The 24,322-nt window shown below is 46.9% G+C and overlaps 1 protein-coding gene across 5 annotated transcripts in view; it reads left to right on the top strand.

Annotated features, from left to right (window-relative positions):
- Positions 1 to 24,322, top strand: part of SLC11A2 (solute carrier family 11 member 2) — a 445,949-nt gene that overhangs the window by 385,043 nt on the left and 36,584 nt on the right. For all 5 annotated transcript variants that reach the window (XR_015309911.1, XM_086965754.1, XM_086965745.1 and 2 more), the window contains 2 exons: positions 11,908 to 12,057; positions 13,729 to 13,802. Coding sequence is in view for 4 of the 5 variants with exons in the window: in XM_086965754.1 (XP_086821880.1) it covers positions 11,908 to 12,057; positions 13,729 to 13,802 (224 nt within the window). In the remaining variant the exon portion in view is untranslated. The remainder of the gene's footprint in view (positions 1 to 11,907; positions 12,058 to 13,728; positions 13,803 to 24,322) is intronic.

Genomic DNA, 24,322 nt, shown 5'->3' with positions numbered 1-24,322 from the left:
CATTGAGGCTCACCCTTCCTTTCCTTGATCTGCTCCACAATGACATAAGCACACCCTGAATTCTTTGTTAGGCATGGAATCGGGCAATGACTATAATGTGAGTGATAAGATTGGCCAACTATATCCCAAGAATTGGTATGACGATCTGCAGGAGGCTAGTGGCCTTAATACCTCTCCTGAGTTAGTTGCAGGACCAGGAGGTGAGAGGATCCCTGAGGAGAGAGATCTTCCCACAACATGGTAATGTGTAGGGCAGTCAAAGTCCTAGATCTCCAGCTCCGCACCTTAAATGTCAAAACAAATGTTATTCAGCTTCAGCAAACATATACTGAGCTCCTCTTACCTTTTAACAAGACCCCCTATAGATAACTTGTTTGGTGCATGGGCCAAACCTTGCTCTGGCCCCATTGTCAACCACCAGATTACACAATGCCGCCACCCTGGCCCAGGCTATTTTTAGTTTCCATCTCTTCACCTCTCAATTGAAAGTTTGATGTTGCAGGGGTCTGCTGGCAAAACTAACTCGGTGATGGATCAAGCCCTGATCGCTTGACTGGGTAAGAGTATTCTGCATCATTCAGAAACTCTGTCCATCACCACCCCCTTTTCCAAAATCGATTTTGTTCACACTATGTGTGGGAGGGTTTACTCCGACGTGAGTCCCTTGCTCATTGCACCGTCAGGATTCAAGCAAGCCGGGCCGACGACGGCTGAAATGCCAGAAACCGGTCCCCGGAAGCTTGTTTCCTTCCCAGTATAAGAATTGGCTTGGTAGTTTGGTTTGCCCTGTTCCCATCATGCACTAGGACAGGAACAGACTAAGTTGCATGTAGCCAGGTTCTGAGCTGGGATGGTGCAGTGAGCTAAAAAACGGTGATGGATCAAGCCCTGATCTCTTGACTGGGTAAGAGTATTCTGCATCATTCAGAAACTCTGTCTATCACCACCCCCTTTTCCAAAATCGATTTTGTCCACACTATGTGTGGGAGGGTATACTCAGACGTGAGTCCCTTGCTTATTGCACCATCAGGATTCAAGCAAGCCGGGCCGAAGACGGCTGAAATGCCAGAAACCAGTTCCCTGAAGCTTGTTTCCTTCCCGGTATAAGAATTGGCTTGGTAGTTTGGTTTGCCATGTTCCCATCATGCACTGGGACAGGAACAGACTAATTTGCATGTAGCCAGGTTCTGAGCTGGGATGGTGCAGTGAGCTAAAAAACGGTGATGGATCAAGCCCTGATCTCTTGACTGGGTAAGAGTATTCTGCATCATTCAGAAACTCTGTCCATCACCACCCCCTTTTCCAAAGGCAAAACTAACTCCAACATATATTAGACTACTTTCCCCCCAGATATGAAACAAAAAGGATGGACACATTCGGAAGAGCCAGTTGTCTGAAGGGGGCGCTATTCCCACTCCCCATTGGGATTTGGTGGCTCAAGTCCTTCCAGGTGTATGTGAAGATCTCTGACCTGTCCTCGCCCAGATCATACAAAACAGTTCTGAAATATTCCCAATTCATAGTGGGTTGGACACTACCAACTCTAAGAGGCGGGCCTTTGGCACTAGTGTCGTCATTCGCTGCCACGGTTGGCACCAGTTGTGCAAGAGATGTACTGTTGTCCCTCATGGACTTGCTGTTTGGTGGGACTCGCCTGTATGGGGACACAGCAGACTCCGCTCTAGAATGGTTCAAGGTCAGCAGGGCGACGGGACGCTCCCTCTGTTTACCTGCTCCACTTAGTCAACTACATCATCCCCACCGCTCCTTTCACTGTTTTGGTACAGGTACCCTATACCTCCAGCCAATCCAACTCCCTCAAGGTACCCTGCAGGTGTGTGTTCGAGGCCGTGGTGCTCCCCTCCCCCACAGTCAAGGTCAACAGGCCATCGAACCATCCATGCACACCCACCTACCCTTTTAGCGTGCCCTTAGTGGAGTATGGCAACCCAGTGGGAGGCTGGATCCAACTATTTGTGCCAGGTTGTCAAGCCATAACATCAGACCGGTGGTGCCTGCAAATTGTTCGGAATGGTTATACCCTACTCTTCCTTTTTACACCACTGCACCATCCACCAAGCGAATGTCGGAGGACCATCTGTCCATTTTGTGGCAGTAAGTCCAAGCCCTATTGTCCAAAGGGGCTATTGAGAGGGTTCCCACTCCAAAAGTATGACGTGGTGGTTGTTCCCACTGCTTTCTGGTGCACAAGAAGGACAGAGGCCTTTATCTGATTTTAGACCTGTGCCCTCTCAAAACTGCCCCCCAGAGGAAAATTTCAAAACTCTCGCAACTGCCTCAGGTCTTGCCTGTCCTCCATCCTGGAGACTGTGTGGTGGCATTGGAACTGCACTGTGCCATTTCCAAAAAGCAGTCTTCAGGCCCATCAGTAACACCTGCGCCTTGTGTTGGGACAGGAGCCTTTTCAGTTTGCTGTGCTTCCCTTTGGTCTCCCTAATAACCTTAGGGTGTCCATTAAAGTGGTGGCAGTGATAGTGGCACATCTTCGGAGGTTAGGGTTGCCAGTCTTCCCCTTATTCAATGACTAGATGTTAAAAGCGGGCTTGCCCAAGGCAGTCATCAGCCACCTCTGACGAAAGTGACCCTGCTGTCATCTTTGGGGTTCACTATCAACACGCTGAAGTCACACCGAACTCCTTCTCAGATGGTACCCTTCATCAGAGCCATTCTGGGCACAGTCCGATTTCGTGCCTTTCCACCGGAAAGAGAGCCCGGGACATTCAGGCTATGATCCCAATCTTTCAGTCTACGTCCTAGGTTACAGTGAAGTTGACTCTGAGGTTGCTGAGATTGATGGTGTCCAGCCGGTCGAGCATAACAGGGGGCATATGCAGTCTCTGTAGTGAGATCTGAAGTCTCAGTGGGCCCAACATCAAGATGACCTGTCCAACCAGGTTACGATTTTGGAAGAGACTGCAAAAGATCTGCAGTGGCAGTACTTGACTTCAATTGTGTCAGCGGCTGACCCATCGCTCTTCCCCACCCAAATCTTACTGTGTTGATCAGTGTATCTCTTTTGGTTTGAGGTAGCCATCTGGGAGCGGTGGAGATCAGGGGCCTCTGGTCTCCTGACGAGTTTCTGCTCCATATCGACCTGCCGGAGCTGAGGGCCATCCGCTTAGTGTTGAAAGCCTTCCTTCAATTCATCAAGGGGAGGCTGGTACAGGTGCTCCCGGACGAAACCACTACCATGTGGTACTACAGCAAGCTGAGCACAGTTGGGTCACGGACCTTGTGCCAGGAGTTCTTGCACCTTTGGAAATGGCTGGACCACCAAGGGATCTTACTAGTGGTAAACCACATGCCAGGATTATTGAATGCCAAGGCGAAAAAGCTCAGCCATCGATGCCTAGCAGATCATGAGTGGCTGTTATACACAGGGTTGGGACAAGGGCATTTCTTCAATTTGAATGCCACAGCTGAGAACGTGCAATGTCAGGACTTCTGCAGATTGGAGTTTCCAAGGCATCTCTCGCTCAGAGATGTGTTCCTCCTCGAGTAAAATAGGGATTCTTGTATGCCTTTCTGCCGATACCACACCTGCTCTGAGTTCTCAAGATGATCAGGCCTGACTAGGCCCAAGTCAGTCTAGTGGTCCCATTCTGGGTACGCAGAATATGGTATTGAGAACTCCTGGGCTTGAGCATCTGTCCCTCATGTAGGGTGGCTCTCTGGGAAGATCAGCTATTGCAGCACCGGTGCAGGGTCTGCACTTTGGCCTTCACATTCTGCACCTTCATGCTCGAGTAGTGACAGCAGAATACCTTCGACCTTTCTCTGGAGATGGTTGATGACATCTTGCTAGCCAGTCGTCCGTCAACGAAAACTGTATACACCTGACTTCGGAACACATTTGTGGCATGTTGTGGTACTCGGCAGATAAACCCCCTCCAAGCATAGTTATCTGACATTTTGTTGTTTATTTTATCCCTAGTCTGGCAAGACTTTGCTTTGGGCACAGTTAAAGGGTACCTTTCAGCTCGTTCAGACTTTTTGCGGTTGCTGGATGAGCTCTCTTTGTTTAAGTTTCCAGTTGTTGTTTACTTTTCGAAAGGTTTACAGTATTTGTTTCTTAGCTGTCTTTGTTATGCCACAGTGGGGATCTTAATTTGTTCCTCACATTTCTAATGTGCACTGCATTTGAGCTGCTTCCCAGCTGTTCCTTGCAGCTCCTCACACTGAAAAAAGTGTTCTTCATCGCCATAACATTGGCGGGGCGTGTGACTTAGTTTCAAGCTCTGAGTGCCAACCATCCCTTCCCAGACAAACTAGTTTTGCGAACACTGCCATTTTTCTTTCCTAAATTTGTGACACCATTCCACGTTGGCCAAAACATCACTTTACCAGCGTTCTATGCTCCACTTCTCCCTTTCAGGGTGGATGGATGACTCTATTGATTGCATCACAAAAGAGCACCAAAATTTTACATTGATCGTACCAAAGACCACTAGGTGGACAATCCGCTCTTTGGGTAGTTTTCTGGAGTCAAAAAGGCAAGGTTGCATGGAAGAGACCCATCTCCCGCTAGATCATGCTCTGTATTAAGATCTGTTTTGCACTGGCTAAAAGGCAGCCCACTTAAGGACTGCATTCTTTTTTAACCAGAGCCAAAATTGCTATCATTGGGCTAGCACGCGCAGTCCATGTCCTAGACATTTGCCAGGAGGCTACGTGGGCGTCCCTCCCTATGTTCACAAAGTACTATTGTCTGGATAGTCCTGTTTACCGAGATGTGCATTTTGCCCACTTGGGCCTGCATGACTTTGAGTCAATCCACAGACCCACCTCCAAATAGGTACTGCTCTAGCATTTATTCACAAGGCAGGGAATCTGTTGCTAAAAGTCTCTCAGAAAAACAAGTTACATACCGTAACCCCTTAACTGCAAGGGCTTCCCCCCCCCCACCCTCAGTGCTGAACCCTTTTTAGGACGAGGACCATAGGCTGCGCTTGCGCAGTTCGGTCTGAAGATTTAATGTTTTTAGGTTAGGGGGCTTAAACCCGCCCCTCTTCTCCATTCGCTGGCCTTGTAAATGCTGGCCAGCCATTGGAGGAGAGGGTCGTCACTCCCTTTAAGCCCCGTCTTTTTCGGATTCGAGGGCGTACTTTTTAGGTTCTTTCTATCTGTGATGTCATCCTTCACTCACCCAAAAACATGCCCCCGATTCCGAAAATTTTGGAGCTTTGCGGCAGCCATTTCTGCCCGACCGCGTCCGGCCCTTGCATCCATCCGCTTGCTTTGTTGGCCATTCTTTCCTTTGTTCCCTTGTTCCTCCATTCTGCGTCAGAGCGCCAGAAGTCTCCCGGAGCCTACAGGACGCCCGGGACTTCCGGGGCTCGCCCGCAGCTCCGCAAACGTGTTGTTGATTTAGGTAAAACACACCCGAGGGAGGGCAGCCTCTTTCCCAGACAGCGAATCACTGACCCTATCCTAGCGTTCAAGTGTGCGAACTCCCCGTTTCCCACCCTGCACCTTGACCCCGGGCTAGTTGCGGCTCTCTGATCCGTTGGGATTACCGGGGCTAATGCTGCACACCTGTGGCTTTATCTCCTGCAGCTCGCGAACACCCTCAGAGCCTCCGTTCCACCTCTTTGCAGAGCACCCTGTCAAAGGAGTGCTCTTTGCAAAGTTTTTGGCTCTTTCCGTCTTGGCTGGTATCGACTGCTTCACACGCCCCTTCTACCCAACGCTATCTGCAGCCGGGGCAAAACTGCAACAGGGGCACAATACTCTATCTGCGCTTACCCATGTCTGGCCTTTTGAGTGCTCTGACTCCGGTACTGGTCCCTGGGTTCTGCGGAGCTTGTTTCGGTCGTGGGAGTGCAATAAAGACGCTGGAGTCCCGGACGGTACAAGCAACTCACACTTCAGCTCTCCCTTCAGACATCAGCGGCTTCCTGGGGAGGCTGCTGAAGGGAGTGTGACGTCACCGCCCGCGCGCCTAGGCGGGCGGGGCTTCCCTGGCCGTCCCCGCGACTTAGTCAGACAGAAGACTTTACCTCAGCGCAAGTTTCTTTGGGTGACATAAACCTGTCGAATGCAGTGTGCTTCCCTGACAGTCGGACTGTTTGGTAACGTTGCACCCGCCACGCCAATTCCACCCGTTAGTTTCTCTTAACGTAAACCACGGTCACAAAATCTATGTTTTCGAACTCTGGGGGTTCCGTTGAGTGTGAATACGAAGGGCACCTTTTTTACCGCCACCCAAGTTTATGATCGGATCACAAATAATTGTTGCTCGACGCGGGGCAGAGCAAGAGAAGGTAAATGGAGGACCCGACCCCCACAGCACCCACCGGCACCCCGAGATCCAGAGACCGGTGCCCTGGCACCCCTGATCGGGTACAGAAAGCTGCCTTACCCCTCTCGCCCCTCCCCTTTCGGATGTACAGTGAAGCCGGGAAGAGAGAAGAAATGCTGTTTAGAACACCAGCCCCAGCGCCCGCCCGCACCACCGACACCCCCCTCAGATGCACACATGGAGCCCTGGCATCTACACGGGTGTAGAAAGGGGCCTCGGTCCGACCGCCCCTCCCCTCCCCCTCTGCTCTCCAGTGAAGCTGGGCAGATGGAGAGAAGGAAACCCCCCCTAGGAGAATGCACACACCACCGGAGCCAGGGCACCTCAATCGCACCTTACAGACCCTATAAACTCTACAAATGAGGCAGAGCGAGCACAAGGAACGGGGTCAGGTCACTGTATGAAGCAGCCAGCAGCTCCAGACCCAGAAGACTTGAAACTTCATTCCATTGGAAACAGAGCAACAGAGAGGAGGCGGGGGCCGAGTACAGAGACCCACCAAGCCCACACACTTAGCCCACTTTCCATTTACTTTCCACCACTCACCCGATCTGACCCGTGCTGATGTTCTTGCAAACTATGCCCCATTCCTGACCCTATTTGTCCCTCCCCCACACAAAGAATCCTATTATTGACCCCTCACTCACTCTATCCACAGGTCACCGACCTTGATTAAGCTATGTATTCTCCTGCCGTACGTCTAATGCAATGTCTCCCAAGCTATTACCATATCTGCCTTAACTGGTTCCACTCACTAGAGTTTACTGACCCAAACCCCTGCTGGTGCATAGAAGCCCCATAATGCCCGTGAGAAGTCCGGGTGGGGCAGGCCGAGAGCAATCAGAAGTTATAGCTATTCTATTGTATCACAGGGCGGGCTTGTGTGGCCTCTGTTCTGCAGACCCAAGTGTTCCTTTCAGAATCTAAATCTCATAACACCGGCGCCGACCAGTTGTGGGCTGAATCCAGGAGATACTGTGGACTTGAACCTCAGAACCCAGTAACCTACAATTAGATTCAATAATTCAATGGGGCTCTGTGTGTGTGGGGGGCTCTGTGTGTGTGGGGGGCTCTGTGTGTGTGGGGGGCTCTGTGTGTGTGGGGGGCTCTGCGTGTGTATGTGGCTCTGTGTGTGTGGGGGGCTCTGTGTGTGTGGGGGGCTCTGTGTGTGGGGGGGGCTCTGTGTGTGTGGGGCTCTGTGTGTGTGGGGGCTCTCTGTGTGTGTGTTTATTGAGTTTTTTGTCTTTTTGATTTATATGTAATGTTGGTGACAAATGTGCTATATCGGTGTTGCTTTTGAGGACATGATGGAATGTTATGATGCATAATATTTTGAAATTGAAAAATAATGTAAAATAAACTAAGCACACTTAGGATTTATTGGCAAGGTATTGCCAAATATTTGTTCAACAACCTATTTTTTTTTTTTTTTTTAATTTTTGAAAACCTTTATTTAGCACTGTTCATATGAGAAATACGGGCCTACAACCATCCGGCCGGCCTCGACACTTCTGAAGCTTGGTAGCAAATTATACGTCCACTCGGTAGCACGTCAGCACGTAGAAGCATACAACATGTGTTACAGTAAATCCACGTGCACCAAGTGTCAGGAGCTAGTAAGGTTAATTTTAAAATAATTTTATATATAAGGAGATACAGAAGCTAGAACGGATCAGTGTACAGAACATACAGCCAAGTAATAAATGGGCAACGTTCATCAGGAGATTCCACTAATAATAAACATATTTAAAAGGGCGGCACGAAGCTAGAATACCAGGATGATGAAGCGTAGCAAAGTGTGCCCCCTAGCTGCTACCCTCCTACCACCAGTCCCACCCACTGACCCAGGAAAAAGCACGTAAGAAAGAAGAACAGAAAAAGAGAAAAAGAAGGCCCATAGAAATAAAAAACGAACCGAAGAAGACCCCCCACCCTACACGCATGCCGAGGCTATGGCCTACCCCCCCCCTAGCAGTGTGTCTGTCGCCCCAAAAAGAGAACCCGAAATATAGAAACAAGTAAAGAAAGAAAAGGAAAAGTCCATAAAATCACGGTTGAACCCAGGGAGAGAGAGAAGAATACACTACCCTACTACTCCCAGGAAAAGGAAAAGCGGGGAGGAGCCCACTCAGCAACCGAACTCCCGGCCTCCCTCGCCGTCAGTGTCTCCTGCGCCATACACAACACAATGTCAAAAAACTGTAAACCCGGTAGACCAGAATCAGTAACACCCAGTACCTCAGTCCAGCACAAGTCCTCCCCCCAGCAGAAGAAGTAGACATCAGGAGAAATCGACAGTGACGTGCAGCAAAAAAAACCCCAGGACATTAAAGACTACTCAGCCAGTGTTATAAAATGTGTTTCAGTCCAAGTCCCCGCCAGCCGATCTAACCAAAGCGACAACAGGCAATCCATCAGCCCTGTCCGGACCGGCAGAATTTCTCCAGGCCTGTCCATTGCTGCGAGCCACCTTCAACCAGGACAAAGAAGCAAGATGGCCGCTCACGAGGAAGGGGAACAATGAAGACTCCCTGTGCCGCAGGGTCTCCAACACAGCAGTAACATGCCACAGGGGCTCCAGTGATAGATGCAGCGAGGGGGACATTTGACCAGGAAAGTGAACAGCCGGGCCCCGGTAGATAGCTCGTAGGCAAAGTCATTGCGTCCAAAGAAGAGGGTGCCTCTGCAACTGTATCATCGTCGATGGTTAAACGCGTTACATTGTAGCCAGGAGAACGCTTCACCACCGTCTCCTCGTTCGGCAACATTGTATCCCCTCCAGGATAGAGCAGGGGCGGCGGGGGATCATCCAGCCAGGATCGCCCCGTGTCAGACATTGCCTCATCAATTCTCCGGACCAGTGCCCGGGCAGAGCTCCGCATTACCGCCTTCAAATCCACAAGGGCGGCCAGGATGTCGCCGCAGGTCGGGTCACTCCGTAACAAAAGCCGGTCCGCACTATCCCGCTGCTCCCTCGACACGGTCATCGGCACAGGGGCATCTGGACTCACAGGCACTGTAAACCCGGGATCAGCCAGCGTCTCGGCAAGAAGAACAGGCGCCATGTCATCTCTGCAGCAAGCAAATAGTGGCGAAACGGGGGTGACCACGGTAGCCAGTGAAGCAAGGGTACAGCCGCCGGGGGAACTCCGTGTACAACTCAGAGGCAGCACAGGGTGAGAGCCCTCCACGTTTCCAGTGAACACCGGCCGTCCACTGCAGGAAGACGCACCAAAATGGAGTCCGCCCGTGTCTCTTCGGCGTGGCAGAGGAGAGCTGCTCGTGGGGGGCGTCAGCGTCGTCCACTTCACCATCAGCGCGAAAGAGAGTCCGACCCGGACGAAAGGGTCCGACTCCGGTCGCACGGGCAGCGCTCCACTCCCCCGTGATCATCAGCGGTGCCACAGCTCGTCTCCCCGTCCACGTCCCTCAGCGTCCAGCGGTGGCCATCAACGCAGGGTCCAGGGGAAGCGCCGGAGGTCGGAGGAAAACACCGAGTCTGCCGCCAAATCCGCCGGGAAGGGTACCAGGAGAACGCCAGTCGCTTCAGCGCCGGTATTTCACGGTGGTAGAACGGCGCAGGTCAGGATAAGTGATCAGGATTACCAAAAGAAGCCAGGCGGCTTACGGAGCCGGGAGCTCAAGCGTCTGTCCCGTCCGCCATCTTGGCTCCTCCCCTCAACAACCTATTTGATCATGTTTCTGTTTTTTTTAAATTATAGCGGTCCAGGCCAGATAGTGATCTTCCCAAGCCTTTTTTGTTTCACCTTTTCGTGTGCTGAGTTAAGGCGTGTTATTGCTGGAGATGCCAGTAGAACTGGCTCAAATGTAAACAAAGCTAATCCTGGAGGGTGGTATAGGATTTTGACATGAGGTGCCCAGCAGAACATCCCCCAGGGTCGAGAAACCTAAAGTATCATGAGTCGAGAAGCCCTTCAGTGCCGCCGTATGAGGTAGCAGATCCCCCACTCAGAGTGGGATCTGTGATGTAAGCCTCAGTTTTCACCCCATCTTTGCTTACGTCCCTTCCAAGCTTTGCAGCCCCACCCGTGTAGTTTGGGGGAGCAAAGCCCCGTCCAACTCCTATTTAATAAGTGGTAGATTAGGGTGACCAAGAGGTCCCACTTTTCAGGCGCAATAGCAGGGTCGTTCTGGGTATTGTATAGTCATTAGTTGATAATTAATAGATGGGACTTTTGATAATAGGGCTTGATGTTGGCGATCCTCTTACATATGTGGATTTGAAACATTAAGTCGGACAGGAGCTTCCTGGGAGAGTTTTTGGGTCAGAGCCCTGTGTGCTCTCTAAGTAACAAAACAGGAGGATAAGGAAGTGACGGGCATGATAAGACGGATTAATTGGTCTAGGAATGTCTCGGGAGAGGTTCCTTAACCCACCCGGAAACCCACAAAAGGAAGATTTTTCCGGCGGGCCTTTCTCTCCGCAACTTGCACTCTCGCAGCTAGAGCTCTAGAAATGAAAGATAAGTGTGATTGTTTTTGTTCCATCTCAGACACTATGCCCTCCCTCGTGGAGACCCTAGTCACCGCATCTGTGTTCTGGTATTTCCCGTTTTGCTGTCAGTGCAATGGGAAGCATTGGTGGAACTCATCTAGTGTTTACAAGATTCCCAAAAACCTGGACCTCAAACTGAGACTTGAGAGTGCTGTTGTGAAGAATGGTGATTTGGGTCCATCTCAAGATCAATCTAATCCCAATTCTTCTGTTGTGCGTATGAGTCTTAGGAGAAGTGTTCCTCCTAAACCCATGGATTTGTAGTCCCTCCTTGTTTTGATTTTGTTTTCTTATTATCCTTGATCAACATTTGTTTTTCTTCCCCTTGTTGTTCCTCCCTGCCTTGTCTCCTTTACTTTTCTATTATTTTTATCTTTGCTCTTAACACCTTGACCTGTTTCTCTTTTCTTCGCATCATTTTCCCTTTGCCTCTGTTACTTTTTATGAAAGAAAGGAAATATTGTAGTAATCCGCTAAACTGTTATCTACTTGCCCAAGCTGTGATGTCATCTATTGAACTTTGGAATGTTACTGTTTGAATCCAATGGGCTGCTGGGACAGTTCCCTGGAGGCTGTGGAGACGGACGGTCATTAAACCTTGAGCTCATACACTTACCTGTCCTGTGGTATTTACTTCAGTATGATTGTCTTAAATGAAACATTGTGACAATACTTGTTATTTGGTAGATACATTTGGTGGTAATTTAGTTAAAAACCTACTGTTGTATTTTTAACTCTTCAAAGCACTAAAGTACTATGTTCACTCTTTTGAAAACATTGGCATTTCTTTAAGCGATGCATACACTTAATGGCCATTCTCTTAGATAAATGCAATGCTGCGATGAGGTAAAAATCCTGTGATGCCACTTTGCAAATGTAGGTAAGTGTGCATAGTGGTTCCAAAGCTGTGGTAAAGAAAACCAGTTGACTAATATCTGTAAAGCTCATACGGACCATAACAACCATGAATTGGGCTAAGGGAAAGGGGTATATCAGCCCTTGCTTATTTTTCAAAATAGCATACAGCTTTTTAATGTTTTCCTTTTGTTTATTAATTTTGTGTTTCAAGGGATTCTTGAACCTGAAATGGTCCCGTTTTGCTAGAGTGATCCTTACCCGTTCTATTGCTATCACTCCAACCCTGCTGGTAGCTGTTTTCCAAGACGTCCACCGTCTGACAGGGATGAATGACTTCCTCAATGTTCTCCAGAGTCTGCAGGTGAGGAGCTCTAGTAGAGGCTTTTATAGGGAAGCCATGAGTGCGGTTGTTTTGCCTTCTTTTTTGATGATCATGGGTGATTTTGTAATATTGGTTGTTTAGTTAATTGTATGTGTCATATGAAATACATCAGAAAGGCTTGACGCCTGTAATGTATCTATGCAGACATAAAGCCTTTCACCACCTGCTAACTTCTCCCATTGTGGTTAGCGAATTAAAGAAGGAAAAGGTCATCTAGCAGTCTGTTCAGTCACTCATTTGTATGCCTGTTCTGGTGTGTGAGAGACCAGGAACTAGAAATAGCAGGAGATGGAGGAATAGAATCCATCTAACACCCAAGCGATTTTCCTCTTAGCAGTACTCATTTTAGAAACCAGTGCCTGATAAAATATTTATTTGCCCTTTCCAACATTCAAACTTGTGTTGAGCAGGTTAGACAAAGACTTCTGCATCAAGTGCTCAACCATCTGGATAAACTATAGAGCCCAGGCATTACATGAGAATGCAGTAGGTCAATCCTATAGTGCTTGCCTTTTTATTGCACATATAAACATTTTTGTGTGTAAATTAAGTGCTGTGGGCAGCGTTGGTTTCTCGGCCATGGCAGAGGAGCGTCACCCCCCATGCCAGCACCCTTAAAAACTTGAAAATAAAACGTTTTTTAAACTAGTTTATTATCATTTTAGTTTTCTTCTAAGTGACTGTGTGCCGAGTCTTGGGGTAGGGCCAGGGAGGCGACAGTACTGGAGGGGAAGTGGTGGGCACTGTTATCAAGGAGCATGACAGTTTGGCCTCAGGACGGCCAAACTGTCATGCGCACTGAAGCGCTCTCCAACCCAAAGTGCTTTGCAGGGTTGGAGACAGCAGGCACAAGCTCCCAGTCTGTCTGGCAGTGCACAGGCCAATCCTGAAGCTGCTGTCATGTTTGAGAGCAGCTTCAGGATTGGCTTCACGGCAGTCTGAAAGCCTGTGCTTGCAGTGGAGAGGAGTAGAAGAGCGCAATACTGGAGGAGAGCAGGTAAGTTCTTTTGAAAAAAAAATCTCTGTTGTCCCCCATCCACCCTCGCCCTGCCTCTTTTCCCTTACACAAGCCACTCCTGGCTGTGTGTAAAGGTCCTGCAGACATGTGCAAATTGTTACTCTTATCCTTCTCTTGTATGTTGTAGGTTGTAGATGCTTTTATTGTAACATTTAAAGGAATACAAAAATTATGTTTTGCACTAGCTTTTGGAAATTCACCCGTCTTATTCTGCATATAGTTAAAAGCAGGTAGAACCAGTGTAGAAGGGACTTTTGTGTTCCTAAAAAAAAAACCTGCAAACTAGTCTTTGCTTTATTTTCAATAATCAAATAAATCTCTATCAACAATATATTTATAGTAAGTTTTCTTAGAATTGCATGGCCGCAAACAGCTTGTGTATATTGGTAGTGTAGGTTCTTCTTCAGAGTGCAATTAGATGCTATTCTCATGTTCCCAATAATAGGGAAATTATGGGGCACTGTGCTCTGGGAGACTAGAAACCATAGGCATAATTCACAACTAGAAATATAGAGACACCACTTAAGCAGCAGAAATACCTTGTCCATTCCATGGTTTTGCTGAAGAGTTGTCAATTTAGTTCTTCTATATTTTTATGAATACATTTTCTTTCCTAATTCTGTATTTTTCAGCTTCCCTTTGCTCTGATCCCTGTTCTCACCTTCACCAGCCTACGGCCTGTGATGAATGATTTTGCAAATGGACTGTAAGTATTAGAGTGCATTTGTTCTTCTTGCAATTGAATATAATTTACATGGTATAAGATCTTTTTTTAACTAGATGGGTGCAGTTATTGAAAAGACACATATATGGCTGTTGTCTTGGTTCTTGGTAGGTCAGACTGCTATTATTTACCGGCAGTAATCCGTTTTAAAGAAAGGTGTGTGATCTGTTCAACATTGTAGGGGCCAGTATGTACATGGTCTGGTTGAATGAGTGTGACAGAGGAAGTAGTGTGGTTGAGGAAAAGGGTTTTGTGCTGAAGAAAAATGGTTATGTACAGTAATTTGTGCATCATTGCTAAATTGTTATGGTTGTGGTTTGGGGCGAAGCATTGTGGTGTTACTGAAAGTACGTTAGGCATACAGACTCATTGTCGATAAACAGACAATAGTAATATCGAAGAGTACTCCTAAATAGAAGTATCCAGCTTCTCCGGCATGAGGAAATAGTACCAAGGCTGTTATTGTCCTAGCAGAATCTGATTCCAGACCTAAAATGGCTGGCTAGTGTTGATATCATCAAGCGGCTATGCCTAGAAAATGTGAGCTGTAATGCATATGCCTGAGTATGGAGGCTAGTGATCATTTGTATTACCTGTTCGTCCTGCCCCGGTAGTCCTTCTCACATGTTACATCAGTGCTGTATGACATTGCTAAGTGATATTCTTCTTTAACCCCTTCGCTGCTGGCCCGTTTCCGCCGCTGTGCGGTAAACAAATGAACAGGGGCGGGCCATGACGAACCCCAGCCGTCATCAGCACACGAGCACCGTAGTGCATGACGGCTGGGGTTCGTCATCAGCATACAAGGGGTTAAGCTCTGGAATTCTAAGGAATTGTTGATCATTTGTAAACAGGAGAGTGACAGTGTAATATTGCTGCGATGTGATTCTGTCACTTTACATTTCTTTGTCTCCCAGGTTGAGGCAGGGTAGTAAAGGGGTAGCCTGGGTCCTTATTTTGGTTTTTAAGCAAGCAAAGAGAACATGAGCAAAATGTGTTTGTGCAACATCACATTGCCCATCACTGACCTTTTAGGCCATCCTTAGGGAGTTGCCTGCCCATCACTGACCTTTTAGGCCATCCTTAGGGAGTTGCCTGCCCCTCCTTTTTTGTTAGTTCATACTCTTAGAACCTAACCTTGGATGCTTATTTGTCTTGTATGAGACCGGATGTTTGGGTGCAAACCTTGGATGTTGTATCTGGAAAGGGTGTTGTAGGAGAGTAGGATCTGCTTACTGTGGTTACCCCCACTTTTTGCTGGTGTTTCATGGATTTGTCGACTTTACTCGGTCTGGGGCCCTGCAAACCAGGACCCCAGCCTAGCTGCTTCCTCTCTAAACTGATTGCATGTACTTTAGGTACACTCCAGATTGGTTACTGGGTTACCCTTGTGAGTCCCTAGAATATGGTACCTTAGGTACCAAGGGCATAGGTACCCCAGAGGCCTACCAGGAGCTGAAGCATGTATTATGTCACCACTGGGAAGCCTTCCAAAATGGCACCACAGGTCTGCTACTGCAGCCTGGGTAAGGTGGTACTTGCACCCCTTACTAAGGTATAGGCTACCTATATCTACCTTTAAATACAGACACATATAAACCTATGAGCCACTCCTATGGCAGGCCTTGATAATCCTGAAGGCAGAGTGCTTGGTTTTGTGTGAGAGGGTGCTCAAGCATGAGCTGAGCCCCTCTGCAGCTTTTGGAATCACTTCTCTGTAGCTGTTCTGTGATACAGCCATACCATATGCTCTTGAGTGCATTATAACCTTGAGGTAAATGCTACCTTTGGAATGGCTGCATCCAAACATGTCACGTTTGGTGTCAAACACTTTGGAATCCTACCCCTTCTAAAGGGAGAAGACATGTACACATCTACCTGACCAGTAATAGTTTAAAAGAGCCCCAGCATCACAAAATGGATGCTGCTGCCACAGACATGGGTCTGACCTCCTGCTGCTGGACGAAACTCAGGCAGGGGAGGCCTAGACAGGTTTCCTGTCACAGGGAGGTGTAACCACCTCCCCAGACAGGCTTTAGTGTATTGTGGCTGGGCAGGTACATTCCGTGAATGCTTTTCAGACAGTGCTGGGGGCACACCTGGTGTCCCTGTGCATACCCCAGATCAAACTGGTTCCAGGGGCACTCAGCCCCTGTTCTGGCGCAAAACTGGACAAAGGGGAAGACCCACCTATGGGAGGACCCGTTCCCCAGGTCCTCCCATAGGTGGGACCTTAGAGTTAATCCAACCCCTAAACTTAGTATAAGTATAGGAACCCAGTCCCTAGGAATTTAGATTAGCCTGGACGAAACTCTGCAACATATATCCTGGAACTTCGACATTCTATTTCGGCTAGAAGAATGAAGGATCTCCCTTGGGGTCAAGGAGTGACTCCCCTGTTCAAACAGGCACCAAAGAAGCATCTTGCCGGTCTGCATTTCCAAGGCTCCCACTGGATCCCGAAGGATTTGCGACACAAGGCACGGACTTCCAGACATCTCAGTGGCCGACACGAGATCAGAGCAAAGCTGCGTCTCTAGCCATCATGAGAGACATGGGACCGAAACTCCTGGACACCGTGCACATTTGCTAGTGCACCTACTTCCCGAGCTTTCCCAAAGTTGTGCATTGGGCTACTCGTAGTCCAAGCCCTGAGCACCATCTGCACCGAAGATTGTGGGCCTACACTCCACAAGTGTTCCGTGGGCCCGCTTCTAGCACTTCTGCTCGAGGCCCCTTCGCGATTTCTGGTCCGTAGACTGGTGGGTCGCACAGAAGGTAACTTTTGTTTCTTGGGCTTCCCTAGTTGCTCCAGACGTGCCCTGACTCCCCTCCAAAGGGTGAGTCCCTCAGACCTTGCTGGTCTGCACCAAAGCCAATCTTTGCATTTGCGTGGGTTGCTGTTGCCAAGGTTTGTTGTGTCCAATCAGGATACTAACGCTGCAGCACTCGACATCCGACGTGGGACAGCTCAAATCTAGCTCCTGGTTGTCGTCGACGCCTCCTGGTCCTCGTAGCTGAAAAGTCAAGCTTCACCTCCTGCACCTGAAATCACCTAACATCGGTGGGCATCTTCTTGTTGCCTCCCTGGTCACTGGCAAGTGACCCAGACTCTGTCCCCTCTGCTTTCAGGTTCTTCAGATCTCCGATCTACCCTTGGATCCTTCCTGACACTTTTCATCTGGTCACCTGCAGCACTTCTTTGCAGCTCTCCATAGGAAAGGACGATGAAACCCGACACAAAAAGACGCATATGCACCCGGCTTCTCTGGGTGAGGTAACATGAGTACTTCGGTGCTCCTGTGAGTCTTGACTCTCGAACTGTCCAGTTCTCAAAGGGTTTGTTCCTAGTCCACTCCTAAGTGACCCTAATCTTTAAATTTCTAACCGCAACTTTCTCCATAGAAGTCAATTGTGATTCGCGGCTGTGTTTAGACACTGCACGCATCCCCCGTGGGTCTCCTGCGTCCCTACCTTGGTTTGTGAGGCCCCTAGGGCAAAACGTATACTGTGCTAATTTACTGTGTGCTAAATAAGTTTATTGTATGTACTTTTGCCTCTAGCCTCATAAAGAGACTAGAGGGATGTGTTTAGATTAAATACATATATTTTATGTACATATCTGGTGTTGTTCTCCTTTCATTTGGTCATTTACGAGATTATAGACTGGTAAAACAAGCTGCTTTACATTCCTTCAAGACTTACCCTGAAGGCTGCTCTCCACAGCTACCACTAGGATAGCTTTCTATATAGGTTGTCTTTAACCCTACCATTAATAAGGGTCGTTTGTACTGGTGCAAGGTGCCCACTAGAATACTGGACAGCATATGCCAGGCCAACTTCTCACAGGTGTCAATTACCGAATACAGTTTGTTCTGCTGTGCTAGATGTCTTCCCAATCTATCCAGGCAGCATTTTCTGTTCAGGGTTGCAGAGGCATTTGCTTGCTACACTTCGCTGTGCTTGAATGGTCTCCTTCTCCCTGCCAACAAGTTTGGTGCTTGTGTCATTAATTTCCATGACTTAAAATGAAGGTTTATGGGCTGGAACCAGAGGTTTCTTTGGGCAAAGAAGTCATGGGACTGCAGACGGTGATGCTACATTGCAGCCCCTGCACTTTGTGGGTTTTGGTTGGAGCGCAATGCTTCTGCTCTTATGTTTCCAATAACTTAGCAGCGTTCTATGTTGGTGGACCTCTGCTGAGAACATCACACTGTATTCCCTTGGTAACCTGTTCAGTTTGAGTAGTTTTGGACCTAAAACTTCAGTTTCTGAGCTTATATTTGCAGATGCTTTATTTTGATATCTAGTGCTGGATTCTGAAAAACATTGTATACACTTTGGGGTTCATTTTATTGTTGACTATAGGCAGATTCAACATGACTTAAGATATATTTGATCCAAAGCTTCTAAAGGTTCACTCTGTGGGCATTGTTTTCTGCAGGTCTTTTTTGGGTGCATCAATGTCTTCAGGGCCAACATTTAAGAGATGCTGCTGTTTAGTCACTGGAGACATTCAGCAACTCAACACCACGGGCATTGTACTTCATAACTCACTAACCTTTGTATGGAGCCAATGGGACTGAAAACATTTTGAATCATGACATGTCAGTTTAAGAAAGTCATCCTTTTTGCTCTGATCACTCCAATGTTTTGATTGATACTTGTGGTGGTAACTGACTCTGACTGTGCCCTGGGCTCTGCTTAATGGTAATTAGGTTTAGTTATATTTGTTACTGATAGCCTAGCTGTAAGTCCCTAGTATATATTAGGTCATGTAGGTTTAGAGGCCCAGTAGGCCTAATGCACTTTAGTGTGCACTACTGTGCTGCCTGCTGTCATTTTAAAGCCAGCCCTGCCTTTCAGGCTGCCTTTACATTAAAAGTATATGCAAAGTCGAATTAAGAATTAAAGGTACTTTCACAGTCTCAAACCTCCTTATTTGTACATACAAGTCACCTCTAAGGTCTCCCCTAGGAGCCCCCTTGGTATGGTGTCTTGTAACTAAAAAGAGGGACATTAAATATATGGTTTATATGCCTTGGTGAGGGGAAAACTACCAATGTTTCCCCCCATTGTAGACATTGGCTCCAAAGGCTAATATGGGAATTCTTTTTGGAGTATAACTATTTAAAGAAAGGAGCTAAAAGTATACTTCAAAGTATCATAATGATAGAATAAATCGAACAACTTGCCACTGTTAGATTTATTATAACTATCACAGAAAAGAAGTTACAAACCTTTCTTTTCTGTAAGCCAAAATCCAGCTTTCCAGCAGCCTTGCTCTGATTGATCTGCCTCTGCTAGGCTAAGCCAAGCTGGCTTAATGAGGTGTGAAGTGGCCTGACTAGAGACAAAGGATTTTCTGTGTTGAGTAGAACTGCAAGCTGCAGAGCAAAAAGCAGGAGGTGGATGAAGTAGCCAAACTGGTCTTTAAAGAAGTAATGACAGTTTAAGGCAACACAGTCTCACCCCTACATTGTGCACCCCCAGCCAGACAGGAGCCCCAGTAATTGGATCAGTGAAGAGGCTTGAAGGGGAGTGTTAGGGAATCTTTGTCAGCCAGATCTAACCCTCCATTAGAGAGTTTCTCCATTTTGGCACCCTGCATCCCGTTGGTCAGAGATGGCCACCCTGCCTCAGGAAATTGAATAAATATGGGAGAGTTGCATTGCAACTCAGATCCCTGCCTGGAATTACAAGAAGATGGACTGCCCTGCACCCCAAAGGGTTGCACTCTGAATGACTGCACCTGCTGCAAACTTGGAACTACAGCCCAAAGATGTTGCCTTGCTTCAGAAAGTGGAAGGAGTTGACTCCCTTAAAGCAATAGGCTAAAAGAGCTCACCTGCACCATCTCTATCAAGAAGTCCCCAGCCTGGTGTGCGTCCAGTTGGCCAGATGAATTCTGGGATACCTAGTCCCAACATCCCAAAGAGCATATCAGAGCTTGTATGCCCTTGGATCTGTTTTGTGGATACTTTGAAATTCCTACATGACCATCCAGAAGTTTGTAGAATTTTTAGTAACAAGCTCCATATGGAGTCCGACCAGTCTGCTAAAGTCAAGCTGCTGCCGTTAACCGCGTCCGGGCCTGGATTTCAGGTTTGTCCCTCTGAAAGCTCTGTCCATCGACTAGATTTCCAGGAGTTGACCAGGGCCTCGATCAGAGCCAAGCCAACAACGTTGACGTGGATCCAGCCTTACAGAAGTGCCTTGCTCGACGACAAGAGAGAAAAGCTACAGAAAAGTTTTTAAGTGCGAAGGTGAAATTTTGACTCCCGCTTAGTGTATCTGACCAGGGATCCATCACTGTGAGTCTCAACGTTTGACCAGATGTCCCAAAATGGCTCATTGGGCTTTTAAACACTAGAAAGGGTTTAGTCTTTAAAAATTCATATCATTTGTCCTTTTTGTGTCTATATGTTCATAAACATATAACCTATTTTTATAAATTGATGTTGGATTTTTATTGTATATTGTGTCTTCCTTATTTAATGTATTGGTGTTTTAAAATGCTTCATACACCTGTCTCTTAAGTTAAGCATACCTGCTCATTGCCAACACCAAGTGTTGAGCAATGGAATACTTTATTGAGACCTTCACTGAACCTTTTATTGTGTTTGTGGCCTTATTACTAGTGGTAAGGTCCTACTTATCACTAGTAATAAACCACTTTCCAACAGTGGGACAGTAAAGATGATTTTCAGCAACTCTGTGAAAATCGATTTTAGTTTTTGGTTACTTTTGGAAATCAGGTTATAAAGATTCCTGTATTTGTGAGTGCTCTGGCTTTCAGCTTTCAAAGTCAAACAAGGAGAGAACAACTTTTAAGTTATGTCTTCAGTGCCCAGGTCTATGGTGCAGTGTGCACATAGTGTGTAATTTGTATTTCTATTCTGATCACAGCAAATCTTAGTGTTAAGCTTTTGCAATTTATCAGCTTATGGCTTTGAAAAATGCACTAAGATTAATATTAGGTGTTTTAAGTGGTTCCTGTCGCCCATCTCTCTAGCGAAGAGGAGCGCTGTAATTCGTTGTCTATTACACTTATACATAAACCTACATCTAGTCAGATTACATTGAAAAAATACATTCTGAAAATGTTGTTTGTGATAGGTGGCATTGTGAGTGTTAGGCAGCATCCTCTTGAGTCATTCTGTGTTTATACCCATTAAACTTGAGACAGGTAAGCATGTTTTACCTAAGTCAACCAGTAAAACGGAGCTTGAGGCTTTTGAATAAAGCCCTGTTTCACGATTCATACTGTTGTTACAGGTAACTAACTCCTTAAGATGCAGTGGCCAACACAACTACAGACTTGAAAGCAAAATCTTGAAAGTTAACATAAATTTAGAACCTTCTTACTGGTGCTACTTAAGGCTCGGTCAAAAGAAAAATAGCTGTGGGTTTTTCAGTCCTCATTAATGAAATCAGCAACACATTGTACGAAAAAGCTATCTGCATTTCCTCAGTAGAGTCCTCTGGGAATCCTTCAACAATCACGCACCTGTGATATTGACTATTGTGTATTGTGACAGCTGGAGCTGACGCCTGGAACAGTCTCCCGGGTTAGGAAGTAAGGTGATAGAGCATAGGATGTGGAGGACCCAGAGCCCGAGGAGCTGCTGTGGTTTACAGCGGCAATGGAGGCGGGTGCCATGAGGAGGAAAAGGAAGGAATGTGGCGTGACAATATAGTGCAGACGGTGTGGGAATTTGGCACTGACTGCACCAGCAGTGCGAAGAGGCTTCCCACGTTAGGCTGGTGCTGCTTTTTCCTGTAGTGGTGCGTCATCTCTCTGCCTGATTTTCATTCGACACACAATTTCCAACCAACTTCATACCCTGCTTTTAACTGCCTACACCTCTCGATTTCTTCCCCTGGAACCCTTTAGTGGCTTTGACTGAAACATTAGCCTCCTCTTGTCTGCCTTCAGGCAACTTGCTTATTATGTGAGTCAGTGGCCAGTAGAGTTGCTTTTACCCCAGATTTTACCTCTGCCATAGTCACATGCGGTCGCTAGTGGTTCACAATACCTCAGAGCTCCTCCCCCTGAGGGCCATTGTGCGGAGGAAGCACATATTCCAAAAGGCAACTGAGGATAGAGTGGTGCTCTTGGGGTGCTGATTGTGCTTGATTTTACTGCCTCCTGTACCTGTCTCTTGTATTCTCGGTCCAGTATTTGTTGTGACCAACTTAATGCCACACACCCTTTTAGTCCTCACTTTGCCCTGCCTCGTCGTTGTGTGCCACAACTAACCCTTCTCATAGGGCACCCCTCTGCTGGTGACGGGGTTTAGCAGTGTGGGGTGTTGCTGAGAATAGGGCAGGGTGGCTTGGTTTGAAGGCAGCTGGCAGTGACTGCATCTTGGAAAGTTGTTCAATTGATGGAAGCTTTCCTTTGATGCCATCGGTGGACTTAACCTTGTATGTTGTTGCTCCATATGGACTTTCCTCTGCTCTATTCCTGTGCTAAACTCCTGCAAACGCCCTTAGTTAGTTCACTGCAAACGCCCTTAGTTAGTTCATCGGCCTAAACCCAGGCTGCTTTGAAGCTCTGAGGCTATCTTAGTGCTTGGGGCATAAAGCACAGAGGAGTTTCTTTTTTTATAAAGCCTAGAAAGTTGTAGGTTGTATCAAACAAACAATTATGATGACCAGGAAGATCGGCTGTAGGACAATGGTGCTTATAAGAACACATAAGAAAACGAAATTAAATCATTTGAGAAATAGGGCTCTCCATGTGAATTCCCTGAAGGGCTTTAACTCAATCCGGCGCTTTTTCATCAAATTGAGTTTGGAACCAGTGGTGGGCCTTCTCAGGGAACTGGATTGGGAAAACCAGCTATTAAAATAATGCATTGAATGTGCTGTGTTGACCAAAGGTTACTTTGGTACCTGCCCAGAGAGTGGTTCAATCATTTTGAATAATAGGACAGTCGCTTATTTACAGCCTTGCAGGGAAGACTTTATATTGCTGATATTGACATTGTGTAACAAAGGAAGTGTCAACTTTTTTGTCCCAACATGATTGTTACCCCTCAGTGTAACTCAGTAGCGTAACAAAACTTGAGTGGGCCCCTGCAAAGTACACGGAGGCGCCCTCCCCCCCCCCCCCGCCCCCCCCTAAGCTAAGTCAGGAGCTCTCAAGCCAGGGACCCGCTGCCCATGCACAATGCTGTAAGCGCCCCCAGGAGCACTGGTGTAACTCCCAAAAAACTGATGAAACATTTTAGTTGAACCTCTAGTGATAAAACCTTTACGACTTCCACGACCTCAGTCTCTCCAGAGTTGGAATTCAATGCTTCCTGGTAAAATGTACAGTATTCAGAGTCAATACAATGTTTGGAAATAATTGATCTTCTATTTAGTCTTTTACAAAAATCAATGAATAAATTGGAACTTTTTCTGGACTCTTTTGGCTAGTCATAAAAATAAGGTCCCTGCAAAGGTGACTCCCTGTTATAATAATGCGAGTCCTCCTCTGACAACAAGAGGGGACGGCCCTCATTATGTACCTGTCACACCATTAGGTTATCAGCAGATAGTCCTGACGACTAGTTTCTCTGTTTATTACAGGGACTTTAAATCACAAGCTGGCTTCCCGCACTGATGAAAAAAGAAAGAAGTTAGTGTCTTTTTGAATGACAACATTCAGACTTTATCTCTGGAAAATGTATTTGATCCCTCTTGTCCTGTGACTCCCCTCGTCTTCAGATAATCAGCAAACGTGTAACTTGTTTCTTATTTTTCATGATAAAGAGGCTGCAATGGCAACAAATGTGAGGGGTAAGAAAATATCGCAGGCTAAAGGAGAGAAAAATAAATAGAAAATCCAGAGAAAGAAGAAAATAGTTGTGGATCACCCAAAAATGTGCGTTTTGCTCTAATGGATGTTTTGGTCTTGGAAGAGGAGAAAGTGGCAAAAGTTTCATCTGAGTTCTTAGCCAGAGATGCCACTGTGCAGCAGGTCACTGAGGAATCTTCACCTAACCCAGCTATAAACCAGATGGACTCTTTGAACAGTGGTTCTTTTCCAGTGTGTTCCATGAACCCTCTTAATTCCCATGCTAAGATTTTTCCTCCCAACAAGTGAACAATGTTATTTACAGTCAGAAAATGTGAGGTTTAATGGATCTCGGCATGCAGCGAATGTGCCAGCTTTTCTGGAATCTGTTGCATATTTGATCAACAAATATCTCTTAATATATTTTGTTGTTGGTTTGCTGCTTTGTATATATTGATGAATTGAGGTTGGTTCAAAGTAGTGATATTTACCTGGTGCAAATTGGGAATTCCTGTGGGCGTAATTTGGGCAGAGTTGCATTCATTTCTAAGGTGGTGTTAAATTTAATTTTGAAAGACTGTGAGTATTTACTTGGCTGTGGCATTGATGTCTTTCTTCTTCAGCGTGAGAGGACAAAATAGCTCTCTTCTCTGGAAATCGGGTTAGGTTGTTGGTTCCCCTGATATATGGGTCCCCTCCCCAAAAGACGACT

This window comes from Lissotriton vulgaris, chromosome 1_1 (assembly GCF_964263255.1).
Source record: "Lissotriton vulgaris chromosome 1_1, aLisVul1.2, whole genome shotgun sequence".
In the NCBI taxonomy this organism is placed as follows: domain Eukaryota; kingdom Metazoa; phylum Chordata; class Amphibia; order Caudata; family Salamandridae; genus Lissotriton; species Lissotriton vulgaris.
Note: the sequence above shows the minus strand (reverse complement) of the source record. Positions and strands in the feature narration are given on the sequence as shown.